At 36.8% G+C, this 25,637-nt stretch overlaps 1 protein-coding gene and 1 long non-coding RNA gene across 5 annotated transcripts in view; both read right to left on the bottom strand.

Moving 5' to 3' along the window:
- The window catches only part of LOC127877683 (transducin-like enhancer protein 1), a 77,851-nt gene extending 55,491 nt beyond the window's left edge, over positions 1–22,360 (bottom strand). For all 4 annotated transcript variants that reach the window (XM_052423795.1, XM_052423798.1, XM_052423797.1 and 1 more), the window contains exons 1-4: positions 21,984–22,360; positions 21,598–21,695; positions 12,501–12,564; positions 5,719–5,763 (exon numbers count right to left, since the gene is read on the bottom strand). In XM_052423795.1, coding sequence (XP_052279755.1) covers positions 5,719–5,763; positions 12,501–12,564; positions 21,598–21,695; positions 21,984–22,016 — 240 coding nt within the window. In that variant the 5' untranslated portion in view covers positions 22,017–22,360. The remainder of the gene's footprint in view (positions 1–5,718; positions 5,764–12,500; positions 12,565–21,597; positions 21,696–21,983) is intronic.
- Positions 9,635–11,169, bottom strand: LOC127877693 (uncharacterized). The gene is made up of 2 exons (XR_008048530.1): positions 10,792–11,169; positions 9,635–10,646 (listed from the first exon to the last, which is right to left on the bottom strand). It is a non-coding gene; the product is annotated as an uncharacterized LOC127877693 (long non-coding RNA).
- Positions 22,361–25,637: the final 3,277 nt, after the last annotated feature.

Genomic DNA, 25,637 nt, shown 5'->3' with positions numbered 1-25,637 from the left:
CATTTTTCAAAACCTAAATGCAGATTTTGAAACCTAAACGCAGACCCTTAGTTCAAGGTGAACATGAGAGGGGTACAAATTTGTGTGCGTATGGAGAGGCCTTGTCCATACACAAATGCATGCCAAATATGAAGGTTACATCTGAAGCGACATGGAAGTTATGAGAATTTTTAGAAACCTAAACACAAAGTGTGACGGAAGGACAGATGGACAGACAGACGGACGGTCCAATCACTATATGCCCTCCTTTGAGGGCATAAAAATGTCTCTACCATATGATAAAGATGAATAGACAGTAATTATTTCAATTTAAGTATAAAGGAATGAAAGTGTGACATAATTCATGATGTTTGTATACATGACTGTATTTAGATTAAATACAAATCCAATTTGTTTATGTAAACAGAGTGACATACTAGCAAAGGATAAAGGATCTCAGATCTTAAATTTTATTGGGCATGACTCATAAGTTTTTGGACCACAATCTGTAAGCATATCAGCCACAAAACCACAAGAAACCCCACATAAAAACCACAGGCGTATAGATATTATGTACATTTTGTACATGAGTGCCATTTGATAACCATCCTTAATACAACCACATTATGCATGACATTTATTTAGATTCAATAACAGTCAGAATATTTGTCATTGCATAACAGTCAAGTCAGTTTATAAACTCAACTGCCAGACCATGATTTTACTTCACTATTATCAATTATAGCAAAACAAACAGCCTGTGTTTACTCAGGGAAATGAAACATGACTATCTGCTTAAACATGGTACAGCACACACCATAACCCTCCATGCAAACATTGTGTCAAGGTACAATAACTTCAACAACTTTCATAGCAATGACCCCAAGGCAGATTTTCAACCACTAAACATGACATTGGAAGGGCACTTGATTTTAAAACTGCCAGCGGAAAATACCAGCTAATTTTTAAAGAAATGTTTTAACACATTTACAATAGCTGCAGTCCAATCAGATAAATTATGCCCATTATAGTATGGGCCCTGAAGCTAAGTTGATCAAGCCTCTATTAACATCTCGGACACTCTGACCAAATGTACAAGAAAGGCTACTACGGTTGACTGATTACGTGCTATGCAATTGCCACTGAAAGTAACAATAAACACTCCACCACAAAAGTGTTAACAAGAAGAGGTCTTGGCAAAATGGAAACTATTTATAAAAGATTGGTCACATTTTATTGTTTGAATCTACAAATTACAACGCAGGACACAAAGCATGTGAGAGTGAGATAGCAATTAAAACACTGCATGCGATGCAATGTCAATATGCTACAACTTATAGAACAATGTACTCTTAATAATGATGTATAACTGATCAAAATGTAATATGATAAAGTAAATATCAAAAATATAAAAAAACAAGCAAATTCGTTGAATTGATATCCCCCGCCAATATGCTTCTGGACACTCATACCAAGTTTCAATGAAATCTGCCAAAGCACTTCCAAAATATGGCTCTGGACACACAAAAAAGCATTTTTTCAAGATACAAAGGGCCATAACTCAGTTATAATCAGCTGGTGTACAATGTCATTTGGCATGCTACATCCTATTATCCATATATATACTCATACCAAGTTTCAATGAAATCCGCCAAAGCACTTACAAGAAATGGCTCCGGACGGACGGCCAGACGGAAGGACGAACGGACGTCGACAAATCAAACAAGAGCACCACCTTGCGGGTGCAGACCGCTTATCTATTTTTCTTTTTAAAGGTGAAGGGACCTATCTCAACGCTTCAATCACAAAGGAGGGAGGGGTGGGGTGGAGTGTATAGTGTGGGGGTGTGGACATTTATTACATTATCTTCCAAAAATGCCAAAAAAAATGCACAAAAAAAAATATTTTTGTGGGGGGGGGGGGGAGGCTTCTTGGGTGGGATGGTTGGACGGTGTTTCAAAAATAAAATAATAATATTTGTGTTTTTTAACCATCTTTCAAAATATTTTTTTTGGGGGGGGGGGGTCGGGTGTGGGGGATGGTTTGGGTGGAGTCTATTGTGGTTTGTCAGGTAAGAGTTGTTTAGTCAAAGTATCAATCAAATCTGATCCTAAATAAAGAAATTATGGCAATTTAAGATTCAAGGTCATTCAAAGGTCAAGGTAAAATTCAACTTGCCAGGTACAGTATCCTCATGATAGCATGAAAGTATTTTAAGTTTGAAAGCAATAGCCTTGATACTGTAGAAGTAAAGTGGATCTAAACACAAAATTTAACCATATATGCAAAGTTACTAAGTCAAAAAAGGGCCATAATTCCGTCAAAATGACAACCAGAGTTGTGCAACTTGTCCTGTACTGTCCCCTTATGCTAGTTTGCTAGTGTTCCAAGTATGAAAGCAATAGCTTTGATACTTTAGGAGTAAAGTGGACCAAAACACAAAACTTTCCAAAATTTTCAATTTTCTTAGTATAAAGGGCCCATAATTCTGTCAAAATGCCAGTCAGAGTTACTTAACTTTGCCTGCACAGTCCCCTTATGATAGTTAGTAAGTGTTGCAAGTATGAAAGCAATAGCTTTGATACTTTAGGAATAAAGTGGACCTAAACACAAAACTTAACCAAATTTTCAATTTCCTAAGAATAAAAAGGGCACATAATTCTGTCAAAATGCCAGTCAGAGTTACATAACTTTGCCTGCACAGTCCCCTTATGATAGTTTGTAAGTGTTGCAAGTATGAAAGCAATAGCTTTGATACTTAAGGAATAAAATGGACCTAAACACAAAACTTAACCAAATTTTCAATTTTCTAAGTATAAAAAGGGCACATAATTCTGTCAAAATGCATGCCAGAGTTATCTAACTTTGCCTGCCTAGTCCCCTCATGATAGTAAGTAAGTGTACCAAGTTTTAATGCAATAGCTTTGATACTTAATGAGAAAAGTGGACCTAAACACAAAATTTAATCGGACGCCTGACGCCGACGCCAAGGTGATGACAATAGCTCATATTTTTTTTCAATAAATAGATGAGCTAATTATAAATGGTTTTATGGTATAATTAAAATCTGATACCGTATCACATTTTTTGTGTCTCATTATTGCTGGACATCATTTACAATGTCAAACATGGCAGGCAATGAAAGGGAAGTTTTTAGACAACACTAGCCAGTACAAACGTGAACCGAATGTTAACACTGCCTCTAACAACCTACAACAAGCCAACAAACATGGCTACATAGACTGATAGCTGACTTTTGTCACTTTCTATACTGGTATTTCAGCAGACTTTTTAACCCTTTGCATGCTGGGAAATTTGTTGTCTGCTAAAATGTCGTCTGCTGAATTTCTTAAATTAGCATTTTCTTCGATTTTTTTTAAAGAATACTATCAGACTAGCAAACGGTTTGGATCCTGATGAGACGCCACGTTCTGTGGCGTCTCATCTGGATCCAAACTGTTTGCAAAGGCCATCAAAATTCGGTTCCAGCACTGAAAAAGTTAACAATTTGAAGTACCGTATACGTGCACTTATAAGACGCATTTTTGAGACTTAAATTAATAAGTTACAGTTGGGGTCGCGTCTTATAAGCGAGATACTGAAGAAAATAAACAAAAAATTTCATAATTTCGAGTTTACTGGGCTTATGCTAGCCAAGTTGGACACTTGTCAGTTGTTTTGAATCATCGCGGCAGCCATTTGCATTTTCTCTAAAGTCTGTATTGGCCCGTAATGTGTATCGGAACGCTATGTTCAGTTACCGATTTATTTGTAATAAAATGTATTGTTACTGATTTTGTTGTCTATTATTATTTAATTTGAATTTTGTTATTTTTGGGGCGTAAGACGTTATATTGTCCGTGATTATTCTTGAAAAGTTTTTATCACCTGATTGTCTGCAGCGCGACGTCGTTAAATGCCATATAAATTGGCCATTATAGTATACATGTGTAAGCGGCAACACGATGCCAACATGCTTAAAACAACAGCAAAATCAATTCTCAGTTTGAAACTGTCAATTGTTTATTAAACACACTGCCGATTACAAATGCTATTTGACAAGTTTGTATCACCTGATCGTCTTTGTTCCACGTCGTTAATTTTCAATTAAGACATAATTGGCAATTAGGGTATCCTCTGAAATAAGTTACCAGTTTGCAGCTGTCAATTGTTAAATAAACAGCGTTTATTCAGAAGACCCACTAATGCCGATGACACATTATTTATTAGGGGCCAACAACGACGGGAGCAAAGAGCGATCCGCATGCAATTTTCCGCATATGGCTTTCTTCTTGACACGTGATTTCGATCTGCGCTTTGGAGTCTATCACTCTATCACGCGATTGGCTAATTTTATGAAAGTAGGCGTTACCTATTGTTGATAGACAATGGGCGTAAAATTTGCATAATCTAGGTAATAAAACTAAACGCTTTCAAAATATCTGCCTATTGGATTTCAATACCTGTCAAACAATACAATTAAGATGACTGACACGATCAATTTTGCTTGTGCATTGATATTACGAACGTAATATGTTTGCAATTGTTTGCAATTGTTGGGGCAAATGATTAATACGCAATTGTTAGACATTTTGTCAATTTGATAATTATTTTTATTGCATGAATAATACTTGAAAATAAATTAAAACCCACTAATATATCATAAAATAAACAAATATTATTTACTTTGTTGTTTGATTGTTTTATTTTTCAGACTTGCGTGAATTACTAATTGTATGCAGCGCGAGTTTGAAAATTCTCAATGTTTTACTAATTGATGATTTTCTTTAACATTCTGCCATTTCTTCGGCCATTTTCCGGCCGATGAATACGGCAAAATTTGACCGCGTCTTACACGCGGGTCAGTCTCAAATCCACCCATTTTAAAGTCCGAAGTCGGGGTGCGTCTTATAAGCGAGGGCGTCTTATAAGCGCACGTATACGGTACACACATCTAGTTCAGATGTTCTGTATGAACAAAAGTAGCCAAGATTCAACTTCTGTAATAATTCTGCACTTAATCTCCCAAATTCTGCACATGTATCATGATAGTACAAGTGTTCTCTTTCTCCTTATCTCAAGTGCAGGCTCATGATGGTTCAGAATACAGTTCAGATTGTTTCTAACCAACAAAATATAGTTTTTGTACTATCCTCCAGAGAAAAAGGGTATAAGTGTTGTCATTATGCTCTAACATAATTTGAGACGAGCATGAAATAATGATGTCGCAAATGAAACACGTGTTGTGTTGTCTTTGTAGCATTACATTATGTAACTCAATTTTGTGTTTTCTTGAAACAGTTTTAGCAAAAGAGTCAAACCAATTGTGATTCATGCACAAGGTTTTTACAATTATAATAAATGTATAATCATCGTATGTAATATGTATTAAAATATTAAATACGAAATCTGCACATTATTGAATATCAAGTACGTCCAGTTAATTTACCCTTTACCACTTCCATACGTATTTTCAAGCATTTGTAGTCCCTTAGAAATTTATATTTAATTTATGACCTTTCTTACTAGATTCAAGTTTTAAAGGCTTCATCTTCCAACCTTAGATACTGATGAGCAGCAAACAGCATAAAACCTGAACAGACTGCAAGTAACTCGCAGGCTGTTCTGGTTTTATGCTGTGTGCACACAGCCATTTTCACTTTGCTTCTAAGTGGGAAAGGGTTAAACAGTCATTATACCCTATAATATAATCAACATACAGTAACTATGACGACTTACCTGTTTATGCATCTCTACATTCAGACCATAGGACATCTCATAGTACTGAAAAAAATGAACACAAAGTGGTTCATTGCAAAATTAAATTGAGGCTAGTGACCTGAAAATCAATAGGGGTCATCTGCGAGTCATGATCAATGTACCTATGAAGTTTCATGATCCTAGGCGTAAGCTTTCTTGAGTTATCATCCGGAAACCATTTTACTGTGTCGAGTTACAGTGACCTTGACCTTTGACCTAGTGACCTGAAAATCAATAGGGGTCATCTGCAATCACGATCTATGTACCTATGAAGTTTCATGATCCTAGGCGTAAGCTTTCTTGAGTTATCATCCGGAAACCATTTTACTGTGTCAAGTCACCGTGACCTTTGACGTAGTGACCTGAAAATCTATAGGGGTCATCTGCGAGTCATGATCAATGTACCTATGAAGTTTCATGATCCTAGGCGTAAGCGTTCTTGAGTTATCATCCGGAAACCATTTTACTGGTTCAAATCACTGTGACCTTGACCTTTGACCTAGTGACCTGAAAATCAATAGGAGTCATCTGCGAGTCATGATCAATGTACGTATGAAGTTTCATGTTCCTAGGCGTAAGCTTTCTTGTGTTATCATCCGGACACCATTTTTCTGTGTCAAGTCACCGTGACCTTGACCTTTGACCTAGTGACCTGAAAATCTATAGAGGTCATCTGCAAGTCATGATCAATGTACCTATGAAGTTTCATGATCCTATGCGTAAGCGTTCTTGAGTAATCATCCGGAAACCATTCGGTGGACGGACCGACCGACCAACTGACCGACATGTGCAAAACAATATACCCCCTCTTCTTCGAAGGGGGGCATAAAAATAACTAATGCATGTTTACTTATTCATTGTAGTTCTGAAACCTTTTGAAAGTTACATTCATATTAAACGTTTTTAAGATTTAAACAATACAATTTCTTCGAGAATGACATTGAGTGTGTTTCACACATGCACATAACATAGATATGGGTAACCACGTATTGATGTTATCAAAAACTTGTCATCGTTTTACATCAATTAGCAAATTTACAGAATTCTTCAAATAAGCAATTACTATACGCATCCAGTGAATGCAGATACAAAATCTATGAGTTTGGTAGAATTATCTGCTCCCAGAATGTGCAAAAGCATATAATTCATTTTGTGTTACTGCTTATTTTTTCTGCAGATAATAAAGCAGTATGGCAAAATGCTTAGCTGTAATAAAAACTCTTCTTTGTTTATGGAAAACTCATCCTCAGATCTAACTGATAATGCCTCTATCAGATTCTTAATGAATGCCTGTCATTCAAATTACTGACAAAAATAGGTACTAGTTACACAGATAGCTTTGAGAAATCTGATCTGGCATGTCTCGAATAGGTCAAAACATTTAAATAAATATTTGGCGAGTGTACTGACTCATGCCCGCAACAGTTGAGTAAACATGTCATTTGAATAGCAAAATACTTGAGAACAAATTCAAAAGTGTGATTTCAACCAATTTACTGTACATTTGCAAACGGCTCGACTTTCAGTTTTGAATATTGGTAATTTATTGCTTTAACACATGCTTTAACACAAACTTAGAAGTTTGAAGATTTCACTTCTCCTTAACATTGAACCCTTTAGAATTTCCAACTTCAATCCACAGCATTCTATGCGTGCAAGAATCCCTTGATATGATGTTGTTTTCAATGACCATATCAAAGGAATAATCAATGTCTCCATGAAGGCAGATTTAAAAGTTGTAATAACATGCAATCTATGCTGTTGCACATAATGAAAAACAAGCAAAATTCCTCTTGAAAAAATCGATACCAATGAAAGCCATACATGGCAGACTCCTGTTTATCCTAATTCAATCTCGGCCACAGTTACTCAGTCACTGCTGCTTCTCCAATACAGATATTACTGTGTCAACCATGGACTGGTGTAACAGTTTAACAAGAGCCATTTGTGTCAAGTTCCATCCCTCACATCCTATTCTGCTTGAGTCTGTATCTTTATTTTCTTTTTTGTATAGAATTATCAGAAGTTCCGGCATTTTATATTTATGACCACAAACTGATTCTTGATTTCATCTCATCTCCTACTTTATTTCTTTACTAGACTCACAAAAGTTTGGACAACATTTTAAATATTTCTACAGAAAACTAGAGCTTTGTCACAGACGTGACGAATACCCCCACATGCAGCATTGACACATAATATTTTGCATGTCGTCTTCACAAAAAACAGCGGACACCATGCTCAATTTTAAAAAACGCACTAAGTGACCCCTGGGACCTAGTTTTTGACCCAGAAAGGCCCATGTTCTAACTTGGCCTTCAGATCATCTCCATAAAACTTCTGACCAAGTCTGGTGAAGATCGGATGTAAACTACTTGAATTATAGAGCGGACACCATGCTGAATGTTAAAAAACGCACTAAGTGACCCGGTGACCTAGTTTTAGGCCCGGAATGGCCCATGTTCAATCTTTTCCTAGAGATCATTTAGATAAAACTTGTGACCAAGTTTGGTGAGGATTGGATGAAAACTACTTGAATTAGAGAGCATACAACATGGTGAGGTTTAAAACGCACTAAGATACCCCGTGACCTAGTTTTTGACCCGGCATGACCCATATTCAAACTTGACATAGACATCATCTAGGTACAACTTCTGACCAAGTTTAGTGAAGATTGGATAAAAACTACTTGAATTAGAGACAGACAACATTGTGATGTTTAAAAACGCACTAAGTGACCCCGTGACCTTGTTTTTGACCCAGCAGGACCCATATTCAAACTTGCCCTAGACGTTATCAAGATACAACTTCTGACCAATTTTGGTGAAGATTGGATAAAAACTACTTGAATTAGAGAGCGGACAACATGGTGAGGTTTAAAACACACTAAGTGACCCCATGACCTAGTTTTTGACCCGGCATGGCCCATGTTCTAACTTGACCTACACATCATCTAGTTACAACTTCTGACCAAGTGTGGTGAAGATCGTATTTAAACTACTTGAAATAGAGAGCGGACACCATGCTCAATGTGTAAAACATACTAAGTGACCCTGTGACCTAGTTTTGGATCTGGCATGGCCCATGTTCGAACTTGGCCTTCAGATCATCTAGATAAAACTTCTGACCAAGTTTGGTGAAGATCGGTTGAAAACTACTTGAATAAGAGAGAGGACACCATGTTGGATGTTAAAAAACGCACTAAGTGACCCCGTGACCTAGTTTTTGACCCGGCAAGGCCCATGTTCTAACTTGGCCTTAAGATCATCTAGATACAACTTCTGACCAAGTTTGGTGAAGATCGGATGAAAACTACTTGAATTAGAGAGCGGACTACATGCTGAATGTTTAAAACGCACTAAGTGACCCGGTGACCTAGTTTTTGACCTGGCAAGGCCCATGTTCAAACTTGGCCTAGACATCATGTAGATACAACTTCTGACCAAATTTGGTGAAGATCTGATGAAAACTACTTGAATTAGAGAGCGGTCACTTAATACGGACCGACAGACCGACCGACAGACAAGTTCACTCCTATATACCCCCCTAAACTTCGTTTGTGGGGGTTAAAAAATTACATGTTGGTGTGGTCTTGTGAAAACCAACCCAACTCACATTAACAGAGAATAAGATTGTACCATGGAGGACAAAACAAAGACAAACTGTACAGACAAAATTACATGTAACACATTTAGCAGGTCCTATCTTTGTTACTGTGAAATTATCATAAATAAAAGCTTTCCAAAAATCAAGAAATTGAGAATGTCCTTCAGTGCACTAAAAATAAGCAATATTGGAAAGTAGAAGACCACATTGTAATAAAAGCTGCGCCATGAGCGCATGATACGCCCGTCGTTCGCCAATGAAGTAGTAAGGTAATAAATAACCCTTTGAATCATTTTTTTACTTCAGTTTATTTGTATTTGAATACATGGTTTATTTTATAAGTACATGAGCATGGAAATCACGAAATTTTGACGAACAAAGTCCCATAACTCTGGAACGACAATTCAGAATTCCGTCAAAAACGAAAGGGGATCAGGGTTTATCAATATTAAGATTGTGTTGAAATTTGAAAAAAATCCATCGAAGGATATTTGAGCTACAGTAGGACATTCAATGAAATCACGAAATTTTGACGAACAAAGTCCCATAACTCTGGAACGACAATTCAGAATTCCGTCAAAAACGAAAGGGGATCAGGGTTTATCAATATTAAGATTGTGTTAAAATTTGAAGAAAATCTGTCAAAGGATATTTGACGTAGCGTACGACATTAACAGACGGACGGACGGACGGACGGACGGACAGACGGACGCGGGGTATACCATAATACGTCCCGTCATAGACGGGCGTATAAAAAATCCATCGGGGGATATTTGAGCTACGGTAGGATACATGAACAACAATAACATTTAAGGTCACAGTGACCTTGACCTTAGAATGAATGACCTTGAAATGACCAGTGGTCATCTAAGTGTGCTTGCAAACCTTCATGTCAAGTTTGAAGACTCTATGTCCAAGCATACCAAAGTTATAACAATTTTAACATTTTAACATTTAAGGTCACAGTGACCTTGTGTGACCTTGACCTTAGAATGAATGACCTTGAAATGACCAGTGGTCATCTAAGTGTGCTTGCAAACCTTCATGTCAAGTTTGAAGACTCTATGTCCAAGCATACCAAAGTTATAACAATTTTAACATTTTAACATTTAAGGTCACAGTGACCTTGACCTTCAAATGAATGACATTGAAATGACCAGTGGTCATCTTCTAGTACTGGCCAATCTTTATTTCAAGTTTGAAGACTCTAGGTACAAGCATACCAAAGTTATAACATGAAATAAGAACTTTAACATTTTTACATTCAAGGTCACAGTGACCTTGACCTTCAAATGAATGACCTTGAAATGTCCAGGGGTTACTTACTAGTTCTGGCCAACCTTCATGTCAAGTTTCAAGACTCTAGGTCCAAGCATACCAAAGTTATAACAACTTTAACATTTTTACATTCAAGGTCACAGTGACCTTGACCTTCAAATGAATGACCTTGAAATGTCCAGTGGTTACTTACTAGTTCTGGCCAACCTTCATGTCAAGTTTCAAGACTCTAGGTCCAAGCATACCAAAGTTATAACAACTTTAACATTTTTATATAGCTACAGTAGGACATTCAATGAAATCACGAAATTTTGACGAACAAAGTCCCATAACTCTGGAACGACAATTCAGAATTCCGTCAAAAACGAAAGGGGATCAGGGTTTATCAATATTAAGATTGTGTTAAAATTTGAAGAAAATCTGTCAAAGGATATTTGACGTAGCGTACGACATTAACAGACATACGGACGGACAGACGGACGGACGGACAGACGGACGCGGGGTATACCATAATACGTCCCGTCATAGACGGGCGTATAAAAACAATAATTGAGTCTATTTCTGTAATTCTGTGGTACTAGATTCCAGCACTGTTGTGGACAGGAGCTTTTAAAGGAAAACATAGCCCTACAAGTACACAGATGCTCAGACAGTTATTGTACAAAATATGCCTGTACAGATTTGTAAGGTTGCCTTCATGTTCAAAATGTGCCTGTACAGATTTGTAAGGTTGTCTTAATGTTCAAAATGTGCCTGTACATATTTGTAAGGTTGTGTTAATGTTCAAAATGTGCCTGTACATATTTGTAAGGTTGTCTTAATGTTCAAAATGTGCCTGTACAGATTTGTAAGGTTGCCTTCATGTTCAAAATGTGCCTGTACAGATTTGTAAGGTTGTCTTAATGTTCAAAATGTGCCTGTACATATTTGTAAGGTTGTCTTGTTCAAAATGTGCCTGTACAGATTTGTAAGGTTGCCTTAATGTACAAAATGTGCCTGTACAGATTTGTAAGGTTGCCTTCATGTACAAAATGTGCCTGTACATATTTGTAAGGTTGTCTTAATGTTCAAAATGTGCCTGTACAGATTTGTAAGGTTGTCTTAATGTTCAAAATGTGCCTGTACAGATTTGTTAGGTTGTCTTAATGTACAAAATGTGCCTGTACAGATTTGTAAGTTTGCCTTGATGTACAAAATGTGCCTGTACAGATTTGTAAGGTTGCCTTCATGTTCAAAATGTGCCTGTACAGATTTGTAAGGTTGCCTTCATGTTCAAAATGTGCCTGTACATATTTGTAAGGTTGTCTTAATGTACAAAATGCGCCTGTACAGATTTGTAAGGTTGTCTTATGTACAAAATGTGCCTGTACAGATTTGTAAGTTTGCCTTGATGTACAAAATGCGCCTGTACAGATTTGTCTGAACATATTGTAATGTTGTATTAATTTACAAAATGAGCCTGTTCAGATTTGTAAGGTTGTCTTAATGTACAAAATGAGCCTGATACAGATGTATGATAAAGAACGCTATAGTGGTGCAGTAATAGAGATTATTACCAGTATATTATTTGTATACTATTACACACACAATTTTTTAGCAGAGATACCACAATAATACAGATGCCAGCTAATAACCTAACTGATTAACTGATAAAACATCAGGATCATTTTGTAGCCAAACATTGACTGTTCCTATTACTTGGTTGGCAAATTCTAACTTACAATCATAGACTTTGTATGTACTTTGCTGGGCATCATATACCGGTAGAAAAAAGAACATCCCTACAAAATTCCAAATGACAAAGACAATAATTTGGACTGGAGCATTCATACACCACACAGTCACTAAGCCCACAACTTATTGTCCCCTTGACTCACCATGACATAGTGCCGCTGCATCTCTGTCTTTTCTTGGGCCAGCTTCTCACATTCCATCTTTAAACTGAAACGAGAACCAGCGCAAATAGTTGAGCCGGGTCATGCAAAATGGGTCTTATGCACTACACAGTTATCAGGACCTACCCCGTCCCCTCATGGGACCAAGAAACCTTGTCATGTGTGAATTTATAGTGAAAAGGGTGGCTTCTGACCAGACTGTGTGAATGCGCAGGCTGGCCTAAAGCTATGCTGCCTTAATATGGCATAAGACCCAGCTACATATTAAGTTTCAAAGTTGTAGGTTGAAGCACTTTGATTTTAGAGCCAATGTTCAAAACCTTGACAAAATGTCTCGACGAGCTGGCTAAGCCGAGCGAAAAATGACCCAGGGTATAATTCTTTCACAATTACATCCCATATTAATTGTTCTCAGAAACAACCCTTGAGGAAAAATTAGGTCAGACAGAGTTGTATATATCCATAGATTCGATGGGGATTGACCAAAGTTATGCAGATCCATTTTATAACTATCGACCAAGACTGCAAAGTGCTACAACACAACTTCCAGAAAAAAAATTCCTTTACAAATCATGAATAATGTGCCTGCATAAAATTGTCTTCCATTACTATCATTATCAGATTTTGTCACCCATGAATGTATTTCAAAGATATAAACAAAATAGGCATATGTCACGGGGCACAAGTTCCATTGTGTTTGTGTTTATGTCTTTGTAATTACCACCTAAAGCAGGGTGACACGAGTTGTTAATGAGGCATTGAAACTAAGTCTATCAACTTCCACATTCTTTAATGATTGACAATTTAAAAACAAGAAATTCATATACCTCACAATTTAAAATTAAATAAACACTGGAGCAGACTTACTAAAGAATGGGTCATTACATATTTTGCAACTTTAGCTGATGAATGTCATTTCAATCAGTCTTACATGTATGTAAAACAACACTTTTTAAATCCCTATTTTTGGAGCATTGATCAGATTTGTGTTAACGCATTGATCAGATTGGTTTTAACTCAACTTCACTGCAGCTTGTGCATAACAGCACAAGGATCAAAGCCAGGTATAGAAAATGTACATACAATATAAACTAACAATGTTATTCATAGTATGTGCCCCACAAGTTAACCACATGGTAACACGATATACCTGAAAAGAAAATGAAAATGGTTTGGACAAGAGTTTCTACTTGAATCAAATAATATTTACATACAGCATGAAAACAAGTTACAAATATGGAACTGAGCTGAACTTTCTGTTCATTTATTAGACAAGAAAGAATGTGTTTACCAAAGCCATTCAAATTTATCTAATTATCCCCTTACTATTATGAATTACAGCCAACAAAATGCATAGCCAATTTACAAGTATAATGAACAAGGTAATTTATTAAAGATCTGCTTTTGAAGTGCTGTAAACATACCAGCATGTTACATGCCATTATTCTGGAATAATCTGTTTATATATCAAAAACATACATTTAATGACTGCAAAGATTAATTTGCTGAAGTAAAAATAACATCATCTGGCAAGCACAATTCACTTCCGACTATGTCATTATAATGTACACCATCTTAAGGAAATTCAGAATAAAAATTAGCGCCGGTCTGTAAAAACAGGGTTTATTGCATGTGTAACAAGGGCTGTTTGTAAAACATGCATGCCCCCCATATGGGCTGTCCGTTGTAGTGGCAGCCATTGTGTGAATACGTTTTTTGTCACTGTGACCTTGACCTTTGACCTAGTGACCTGAAAATCAATAAGGGTCATCTGCGAGTCACGATCAATGTACCTATAAAGTGTTATGATCCTAGGCAAAAGCGTTCTTGAGTTATTATCCGAAAATCATTTTACTATTTCGGGTCACCGTGACCTTGACCTTGTGACCTCAAAATCAATAGGGGTCATCTGCGCGTCATGATCAATCTACCTATGAAGTTTCATGATCCTAGGCATATGCGTTCTTGAGTTATCATCCAAAAACTATTTTACTATTTCGGGTCACCATGACCTTGACCTTTGACCTAGTGACCTGAAAATCAATAGGGGTCATCTGCGAGTCATGATCAATATACCCATGAAGTTTCATGATCCTAGGCGTTTGCGTTCTTGAGTTATCATCCGGAAACCATTTTACTATTTCGGGTCACCGTGACCTTGACCTTTGACCTAGTGACCTCAAAATCAATAGGGGTCATCTGCGAGTCATGATCAATCTACCCATGAAGTTTCATGATCCTAGGCGTATGCGTTCTTGAGTTACCATCCGGAAACCATTTTACTATTTCGGGTCACCGTGACCTTGACCTTTGACCTAGTGACCTCAAAACCTATAGGGGTCATCTGCAAGTCCTGATCAATGTACCTATGAAGTTTCATGATCTTAGCCCCAAGCGTTCTTGAGTTATCATCCGGAAACCACCTGGTGGACGGACCGACCGACCGACCGACAGACTGACCGACCGACGTGCAAAGCAATATACCCCCTCTTCTTCGAAGGGGGGCATAAAAAGTGTTGTCCCATATTTTCCTGTGCAGTTTGCACAGGCTAATCAGGGACAACTGTTTCCGCTTTTACTGTATTTTTCATTTAAAGGAAGTTTATTTTCATTGATTTTACTATTTAGGCTGAAAGTGTGCAAATAAGCCTGTGCAATCTGGGACCACGGTTTACAGACAAACATTAAGCCCTGTTTTCCCAGAGTGGGCTCAAATATGATGCAACAAGAAGAGATATATCAAAGATCAGAGTAGATATAGAGCGCTTCTCCTAATGGACATATAGTACTGTAGTCTTCCCTTTTTCAGGTTTTGTCTTCTTCCACACATTTCAAAATTAAATTCATGAATACAAGAAGCCATAAGCGATGGTACTTATGCTAGCTTTTGTCCAATCCTTTTTTAATTCAATATGAACATGAGAGATCATGCACTTTCATTTTACAGGGGTGTGATTGAGGCAAAGTCAGAGGGGAGGAAAATTCTGTTGACTGATTTTGACTACGCGAATGGCGCGCATAACGCAATGACAAACATAAAAACAGACATTAAAATAAACAACTTTTTGAACTTCAAAACAATATTTTTTTATAAAAAACTGTTAAACTTCACATTAATCATATTGAGGATGCAAAGTAAACAGTTAAGTATTTATTGTGATCAATAGCAGCAGTTTTTCAATGTATTGAATGACAGTTAATAGACTAAATATAAACAAACACACATGAGTGTTCTTCTGGTGTTAATGATGTATTAACTGAGTTAAATTAATATATTTAATTTGTTTACCTTTCAATATCTTGCATTTCACATCTTCACTCAGTTCAAAGCTATTTCAGTTAACTGAACAGCGTGACAAACATAATAAAGCAGAATATGCATATGAATCTGATTATACACAGACCCACAGACATATAAAAATCAAATCATGTTTGTCTATTTCCATGTTCGAACGATACTCTCTAAATTGTTTTACTTCGCGAGTAGACTACACTCCAATTTGCAAACACTGCCACTGGTTTCCGTGACACAAATTCAGTGGGCACATTTCTTAACAAAATATGTGTTGCTTGTATCTTAAACGTAGTCTTTTTTTTTTGACAAACACATTTCATTATTCCTATCAGACTAGGTGATGTTAGTCGTTTATTCGATTGCTATTTGTTATTTCAATAATCTTAATTTTCTCTTCACAACGGCGCCATTTGCAAACAAATCACAGAGCGCATTTTAAGAACACGATTTTAATTGGAAGATTGGGAAACGACAGCCAATTATATGGCTCGTTTTAAAAATGCTTAGGCAGAATCTTCCAGTGTAAAATGCGGAGATTTCGCGGGCCGCGGATATTTCGGGCCGCTTATGAAATACGTCAGCGGAATCGGTGGTAGCCCCTCTCCCCCACATTTTTGAAAACGAATTTACGCAAATCTCAAAAGTGACATCCGGGAAATCCGCGGATCCGCGGAAAAATCACACCCCTGATTTTAAGAGGAAAGTTTTCTTTATAGTAACTAAGGTGTCCCATTACAATACAAAAACTTCTTCCTTAATATTGCTGTATAACAATGGAAAGTGTTGGCTTAAGTAACATGTCAAAACTGATATTCCCAAAAAAAACTTTATCCTATTGTTTCCATCATATTAGACAACAAAACAAGAGATGTGTTTGTCAGAAACACAATGCCCCCTATTGCGCTGCTTTGAAGCCATAAATTTTACCTTTGACCTTGAAGAATGACCTTGATCTTGACCTTTTACCACTCAAAGCGTGCAGCTCCATGAGATACACATGCATTTAAATAGCAAGTTAATATCTTCAATATTAAAAAAGTTATGACCAAACTTTAACGAAGGTTAAAGTTTTAGGAAAGTAAAATACAATGATATTTGACCTTGAAGGATGACCTTGACCTTGACTTTTCACGACTCAAAATGTGCAGCTCCGTTAGATACACATGCATGCCAAATATGAAGTTGCTATCTTCAATTATGCAAAAGTTATCAAACTTTAACCAAGGTTAAAGTTTTGGGACACACACAATGAATGAATCAATGACAGACAGACAGGCCAAAAACAATATACCACCGATCTATCGATCTGGGGCCATAAAAATTAAATGTAAATCTATTGAACAATCTATGAAGATCAAAATAAAATCATGAGTATTATGTCAGCCATCAATACTACACCAACCTTTTTAATAATTTAAGAAGAAATTACAACGAGAAGGAAAATAGCCCTGCCCCGTCTTTGACAGCTTGTTGAAGATCCAATAGCAGTTTCTAATTAATAATCTATGAAATAGTGTGTTGCCAAAATGACATATTGAGTGTAAACACGAGAATGTCCCATACATACTTGAATGGCAAACAAATCCAGCACTCAAAAAAATTTGGAAGGTACAAATTTATCAGACTGTCGGCTAACCCAAACAAGAGTTTTAAAGAATTGCCTGAGTGACCAGCAGCTTTTCAGTGGTAATACAAGTAGCTTTTATCAGATTTTTAGGAAATATATACAATGGAAAAACAACACTTGAGTGATAGTGAATATTTAACACATTTAACATCAAAAGCCTAAAGGGACAATAAATGAAACATGAATCACTAGAGAGTGAGGCATATAAATAAAGGAAAATATTTAAATACTTCTTTATACATTTAAAGGTAAATTAAATAATTGGACTTTCACATAAAAATTACACTGAACAATACCATATCAAATGCACAACTGTGGTCAGTATTACAACTGGAAATGTCTTATTAACGGCCATATGTTTAACTTGCAAGAATGACATTCATGCCTGTTAACCCCTTTCCAACTAAGAAGCAAAGTGAAAATTGCAATGTGCAAACAGCATACAACCAGAACAGCCTGAGAGTCACTCGCAGGCTGTTCAGGTTTTATGCCATTTGCTGCTCATCCTTGTCTAAGGGTTAGAAATTAAGGCTTTAAAACGTGAATTTAGTAAGAAAGGTCTTCATTCAAATTTAACTTTCTAAGGGACAACACATGCGTAAAAATACGTAACTATGTGGTAAAGAGTAAGAATAGCCAGTACTCTAGACTGCACTCCCCATAACACACAATGAACTCCATCACAAGGTGTAATACTTGAGCAAGATAAAAACCTTTGTTTCAAAGGTTGAAACACTCAAGTGATCAAGTACTAGTTAAAGGCAGTCATTGTGGCCTAAGATAGCTGCTTCTATCATCTGATAGTTGAGATTACCACACCAGAAGTAAATATTGAACAAACATCGACAGGTGATGGTCTCACTTGACGCATGACTAGAAAAATAAACCAATACATGTAATGCTTGTCATAGTCAACTCGACTGGCTAAAGAAATTCCATTGCAACTATAGAGCTCAGCAGAGATATAACACAATCTTCAGGTAATTAAAAGAGATTGTAATTCTGTACATTCATGATAAAATCTGCTGAAATATTTACAAATAAATCACATCATGTCAACTTCATTTCTCAATATAGTCCTGTAACAATAATAATGTATATTCTTTACATGCTGTGTATATATGCAACCAACCAAAAACATTCTTGGCTTACACAAACACAATTACAATCATGCAACAATAAAGGATGCAAGCCAACCATGACATAAAATCACTACATAAATTTCATGGATTATTTTTAATTTGATGAAGTATGGTTGTAAAAAAATGCATATGTAAAAGTAATCATTTCATCCCATTAAACATACATTTATCAGGGGGTTTTTTTAGAAAAAGGGGAAGACGCTGGACGCTGGGTAAAAGGGGAAAATCGAGCACGAAAGAGACATATTTGGGGAAAAAATAAAAACTGTTCATTTCAATGTCTATAACTCACCTACAGACTTCAGGAGTTTTTTATTTTAGAAAAAGAGGCATGTCTCTGACCTTTTTGTTCTTAAACACATGAACAAGTATGATATTAAAGTCAAAGTCCTAAATAAAGTTGCAGGGGTAGATCTTATAATGGGAAATGTTTTCAACTGGGGCCGGGGAACGATGTCAATATTGTGATTTCAATTTCATGATGAATGGGTTAACGATCTAGATCTGCTACAGTATTGGAAGGGAAAGGTGCGGCAGCTGCCGATTGTCTACTTTCACTTTCACAATAATCCGACAGTATTAATCGATGTTGATTACATGTACCTCCGAATCCTGCTTGGTTTCAACGGTTTTTGATGATTCATTCTTAAAAAATGCGTCAACGCAATTAATATTTTCCGAGTCCGAACGTTTTATTTTGTTCGTGTATGAACGCCAATTGTGAGACTTTTTCTGTTTTAACGTTTATATTTTGGCTTTCACATAACCCGGATGAAAATTCGACTGGTTTCCAGTAATTAATTGACGAAACACCCTTCTCGCGCAAGACCGGAATCCAGTAAAATAGTCACATGATTAATACGATTAGTTGCCCGGTTTCCATGACGTAATTTCAGAGCTATATATAGAATCACTGGGCAGGGGTTTTTCTGCCTATTTTGGGAAAAGGAGTCTGACCAAATTGGGAAGTTTTTATCGACAAAATTGGTCATTTTGGGAATTTTTGCTTCGATGAAACGGCTAATTTGGGAAAAAATTGTGAATTAATCATGCTTAAATAATTCAGTGGTTTAACAAATAAATTTGTTTTTATTTGGTTATTTTGTCTTCTTTATGTAAACAGATGCAATATTGGGCATGTTCAACGTTAATTCAAGTACTGCAGTTTTGTTTTTCAGTTACAGTTACACTCTGTGATAAGAAATGAACAGTCAAAACCTTATAGCAAATATTTTTTACCAAAACAAGCACTGGTTAGTCACACAAGTTATAAGACACTTCATTCTTAAAAAAAAAAAAAAAAAAAATTTTTTTTTTTCTTTTTTGGAAATTGGGATTTTTTTTATAATTTCGGTTTGGGATCGGGTCCGTTTGCTTTGGGAGTGCCTCCGTTGTCCGGAGGCGCAGACAGTGCTGAAAAACCCCTGCTGGGATTCCCAGATTTGAGTGTTCGTCGGGAGAGAGAGAGAGAGAGAGCGAGATCGTTGTACGTGGACAAATTGGATAAGTGTCGACTTCACAAAAGAAAAAAAACATTTCTTTGAGGGTAAAATATTATATTTTGGTGAAAAGTTATATTTTTGGAGGGGAAATGGTATTTTTAGGGGAAAAATTCTGGTAGGGGAAGACGCCGAATATCGGCGTCACTTTCTTAGTAACAAAAACCCCTGTTTATGTATAATTACTATTCATAGAATTGCGTGCACTCTAAACAATTTGTCTGCTTTCAATCACAAGAAGATAAATCCTAAGCGAGTGTTTTTATTGAACACACTGTCACAATAAAACAGGTATAGAAGCACAAGCCAAAAATGCAGCATGCATGTGTAATTAAGATGTGCAGACAAATAAGTTGTCATTATCTCAAGATCAAGTGAAATATTCAGAGCCAAACAAATTAATATTCTGAATATATTTTAATTGTATGATGTTATCTTTTTTTCTCATTTTAACTTTTCAAGTAACACATTATCTTTAGCTGTGTGCATAAAAAGAAACACCTCAACAATAATCATGTGTGGCAGATGTGGAAGACCATGGAATGATAGGCAACTGATTGCGGGCTTAAACACACAAAGTAAAAAGTTGTTTGTTTCCACTAAATCCAACGACCCTTAACTTTATTTTTTGCATTTCAGAATGAGCTCATGTTTGATAAATTTTGCTATAATCCATTATATTTACTACATTAGCTGTAAAGTTAACAATAATTGCAGCTACATTCCATAATTTTATTGAACCATTTCCCACTCAGAGGGAAAGTGAAAATGGCTTTGTGCACACAGCATAAAACCAGAACAGTCTGCGAGTAAGAGTAACTCGCAGTCTGTACAGGTTTTATGCCGTTTGCTGTTCATCAGTATCTAAGATGTGGAAATGAAGCAATTAAAACTTGAATCTAGGAAGAAAGGTCTTTAATTAGATTTAACTTTCTAAAGGAATTCAAACACGTTAAAATACGTATCTAAGTGGTAAATGGTTAACAAATGACAAATGAATGCTAAATAGAGATATTGAAGATCATTGCATGTCAGTGCAAAACTGCATATTTGTTTTAAGTGACAAAGCGTTAAAAACGATAAATGTTTTACCAACCTTCATACCCAAATTTTTTTTGCAATCTTACTTGTAAATGAAAACTAATTTCAATTTCATTTTTGGCCACGAAGAACTCCCAGCCAATGCCACCTCAAGGTAAACTTGTATTAACTATTTGTATGCAGTAAGAAACTAAGACAACTCAGTTCACCTTACAATACATCTGACTGTGTATGTTTCACGGGCCAATTAGCATAATAAGCATCTATTTAACATGTAATAAATATATATAATTTGGTACCCAAAACATGATTTCGAGCACTGACTCCAACAGGCAATAGATAGTTAATGTGCAAGAAATATGTACATTTGTACATGTATATTTACACCAGTCTGTCCCGGGTACCAAATGAACGATAACAACTACTGACTAACAGTGCAAGAATGCATGTCATGCCATGCTGTAACAGTGATTACCTGTGATACTGGGCCTGAAGGAAGCTGAACTCCTCCTTGATGCGGTCACATGACTCGGCCACTGTGAACTTGAACGGTTGACCCGGCTGGTGCTGAGACTAAATATAGAGCAGAGGAAAAACAGGGTCATACATTACGACATCATTCAATATACATATCTGAAAATAAACATACAATCAGCGTTACTTTGTGAGCAAATGCCCTCTACAGCTGACAAATATCACGACGGTACAGTTGTTATATCGCTTTGGAACGCGCCTTGAACAGTGTAACTCGACACGACATGAGAGCTGCTAGCGCTGTACAATGCTGTACACAGAGATTGAAGCGGCGAGAACAAAGAGTCGGGGCTATGTAATAGCTACTGTATAAAAAGAAGTACATACCGGGTGTCTGTTTGGATACATCCTGTGGTTCATATACCCAGAGCACCGGGTTGCACTAAATAAACATAATCCAAAGAAAGTGTATACAAAAAGGTTCGTTTAAATTAAGGTTCCCTTCGTTCAGTAGATAGCGGCGTGACCTTCGAACCAAAACGAGCGGGTTTTGAGAGCACTTATTTCGTATATTCACAGTTGTTTTCCGTTCCGACCAACGGGTAATCCAAAATACATGTTTTTACAACATTAATGTATCCAATAAAGTGTAATTCCAGATAAAGGAAAGTAAATATCAACAAATATTAAACTTTTACTGTGTGAAAACGGCACCTCGATATGCCACACACCGCTAGCAGTTACACGCCGAGACGTCGTAAGCGCTGTTGTTACGACAATTGCGATTGGTTAATCGGAACCAACCAATCAGTAGCGTACCTGTTCAATTAGCTAGAGAAGGTTGTTGTAAGGACAGCCCACTAATTGATTTACTAGCGAATGGAAATCCAAGATTGTTTTGCAAGGCGAGAAAATGGGAATAATCTGTATTATAAATTCATTGGCAATTACCAGCACGTGCTGACACGCCTTAAATCTTCAGACTGGGGCGTATCCTTTCACGCGCAGGAACTGCCTTCCACTTCGGAAGCGATTACAATGATAGCTTTACATTGCAAACGCGTACAATGTATGTTCTGTGTAACGATTTAACTGATCAAAATAGAAAAATCGTACCATACGTTGAAGTGATTTGGAACCAGTAACAGACAATTGAAGTGGTAATAGGTACAATATCACATAATTGTGTTGACAATAGATAACACTGAAATGGTTTTGTCTTGTCATATAAACATTTCCTTTATAGAGTTTGTCGTGTTGCTGATTAAATGAAAAATATTCAAAGTAACACTATAGATCTTTTTACACAATTTGTTAATATTAATGGTGATTATAAGATTTTGACGCTGACGGGTACTATTGCGTGCGATTGTTTTCACTTCTAAACAGGGCTAGAATACATGTACTAATTTTATAAAGAAAAAATAAGGTATTTTCCGCATATGCATATGTTATGTTGTGACATAAAGTAAGTGTTATGCTTTATATTCTCATTCTAATATTATTACAATGCGTTTGGTAAACAATGTATGTGCTTCGGACCAGAACCGTTATATTTTCCCGCACAACAGTGACTGTGCGGTGTTATATCGTAACGCTAAGGATTGAATAAGATATTCGTGGGCCGTGAATATATCTTTCTACGTATCCTCGCTCTCCTTAGCCTCTATACTTAACACATTTCATTAATTCATACCATCCCATTGTAATTGTCTTTATTTCGTTGTTGTGTCATTTGGTTTCCACAATTCAACCATGACCACCATGCGTATTTTATGTGCGACAAAACAACTGGACTCGGAGACCACGTCCAGACGTGTCTAATTCCCTCAACCTTGCGACACGCAGTTTATATCCTGCACCGCCCCATGAATATCAGACGCATGGGAGCGGAACCCGTGATTCATAGATGTGCAAGTTTGGGATCGATTGGGAACAGATTCAATATACCGCAGCCTGACTACAGACAGGATCATCATAGTTGATGACTACATTTAGAAAGTCATGAAAACCACAAAATGTAAAAAAAAAAGCATCATACACTGATCAGAACTTCATTCGTGCTAATCAATATTTTATTTTAAATACATCCTCTGTTATTGTATTTTAAATAAGACAGATTGTGTATTGTTCAGGCGACATTCATGTAAGGACATTTAGACTCAAAGTGATTACCGAAGAATAAAAACCTGTTAGTGCCACATGATACGAGAGCCAATTGAAAAAAATTGGTCGGATTCAAAATCCCGGTATAAGTTATAATGTTGACATTATTATCTCTACAAAATGAACCCACCCCACCCCACACACACACTACTTCAATCCGTTATTTGTAAAAAGAAAATATTGGACTTCGTGTATGTATGTCGTCTTCAAACTAACAAAAGCACCCTTGGGAACGCTCACCTGGAAAACTGTAGCTCAGTTGTATAATACAAGAGGCCTGTGGTGTGAGGCTACTTTTGACGACAGGTGCATTATATAAACACATACTACTATATTATTTCACGCCACCAACGGGTGTTGCCGATTCTGCCCCAGATGCATTTGAATAAACTTAATAAGGGGCCAATATTTAATGTTGCATACCAAATATTACACTAATAGACCTGATCCTCTTTATTTAGTTATTTTACTTAATAAGTCTAAATTAAAATGTCGGCCTTGGCCAGTTTTACCGCATGGGCATAATTTGATAAAATATTGTATATGGCCAGCATCATATGGGTACAGCTCTGGACCATTTTGCTTAACGTCCATAAAAAAAAGTAACACTGGGGCTTCTTTCAGATTTGACCCCAAAGGACCCGATTTGAAGAAGCTTTGCAGAGGACTTCTAGATGATAAAACATGTACTAACCAAACATGAAAAAAACTTCGTCTTTGGTTTCAGACCTTGGTTTTCCTAACCGACTCGATGCTAAGGTGAATCCAGATTTGACCATACGGGTATAATTTTACAAACTGTGTAGAGAACCTCTAGATCTAGAACATCTGAAATACCAAACCTCTTGGCCTTAAAGTTTTTACCGTATTCATACAATGAAAACAAGTAACCCCCAAGGCGAGGCCTATGCTTACTCCAGTTGCATGATTATAACTAACTTGGTAGAGGATGATCCTAAGATGTTGCATGCCAGTGCCAAATATATAGGCTTTGTTGTTTTATGTGATATGGCTGTTGAAGTTATTTTGATATACAAGTTAATAAAAATTGTCATCTATTGGGCTTATGACTGATCTACCCCAGGGCCATTATCTGAACAAACTACCACTGTACGATGTTACCAAATAATTCTCTGACAGGCCTTGTCGTTTCAGAGAAGGAAGTTTTTTTTAAATTCCATGTTTTTTATCTCCTATTAGCCATAATGACCCACATATGCAGCTGATGGGGGCGATTTGAACAATACAGATTTCTTTAGTACAACTTCACGAATAAAAAAGTGAAATAGATAACAAAACAATTATAAACCATGCTTAGCATAATTTTCATCATAACATTTTTTATGTTATCGCAAACTTGTTAAATTGTGAATGCTATGTTCTTCTTTTTGTCTATCACTCAGATGGGCGGCTCTCTGTGCAAAGGTAGAAATGCGCTGCAGGTCATCCAGACTGCAACAGAGCTACCCTTACATCGTGGTCTTCTCCGCCCCGATCCGATGCCTGATGCCGTCGTGTAATGTACAGGACTTCAGCAAGTGGTGGTGGGTCGAGAGGTATCTTGAGTGGTTGGTTTTCTCTCATGGCCACTCGCATTTGCCCTATCTCCTCGCAGAAATGGTTGACCCTTTCCAGGCATGGGGTCTGGCACTCTACCAGCCCGGGAGACTCCACACAGAGTCCCATCATGCAAAGATACGTTGTTGTCCGTCATTTCAATGGATGCGCTGAATCGTGTTTGTGCGCACTTTTGCGCGGTGCATCAATCTCAAGCAGTGGTTTGTTTTCCGACTTGTCGTTGTCGTAAGAGACTGGTTGGCTAAGGTTTTAGAGCGTCTCTGTCCTTAGTATTTCTGACTGGGTGATCTTTCGCAT

This window comes from Dreissena polymorpha, chromosome 4 (genome assembly GCF_020536995.1).
Source record: "Dreissena polymorpha isolate Duluth1 chromosome 4, UMN_Dpol_1.0, whole genome shotgun sequence".
In the NCBI taxonomy this organism is placed as follows: Eukaryota; Metazoa; Mollusca; class Bivalvia; order Myida; family Dreissenidae; genus Dreissena; species Dreissena polymorpha.
Note: the sequence above shows the minus strand (reverse complement) of the source record. Positions and strands in the feature narration are given on the sequence as shown.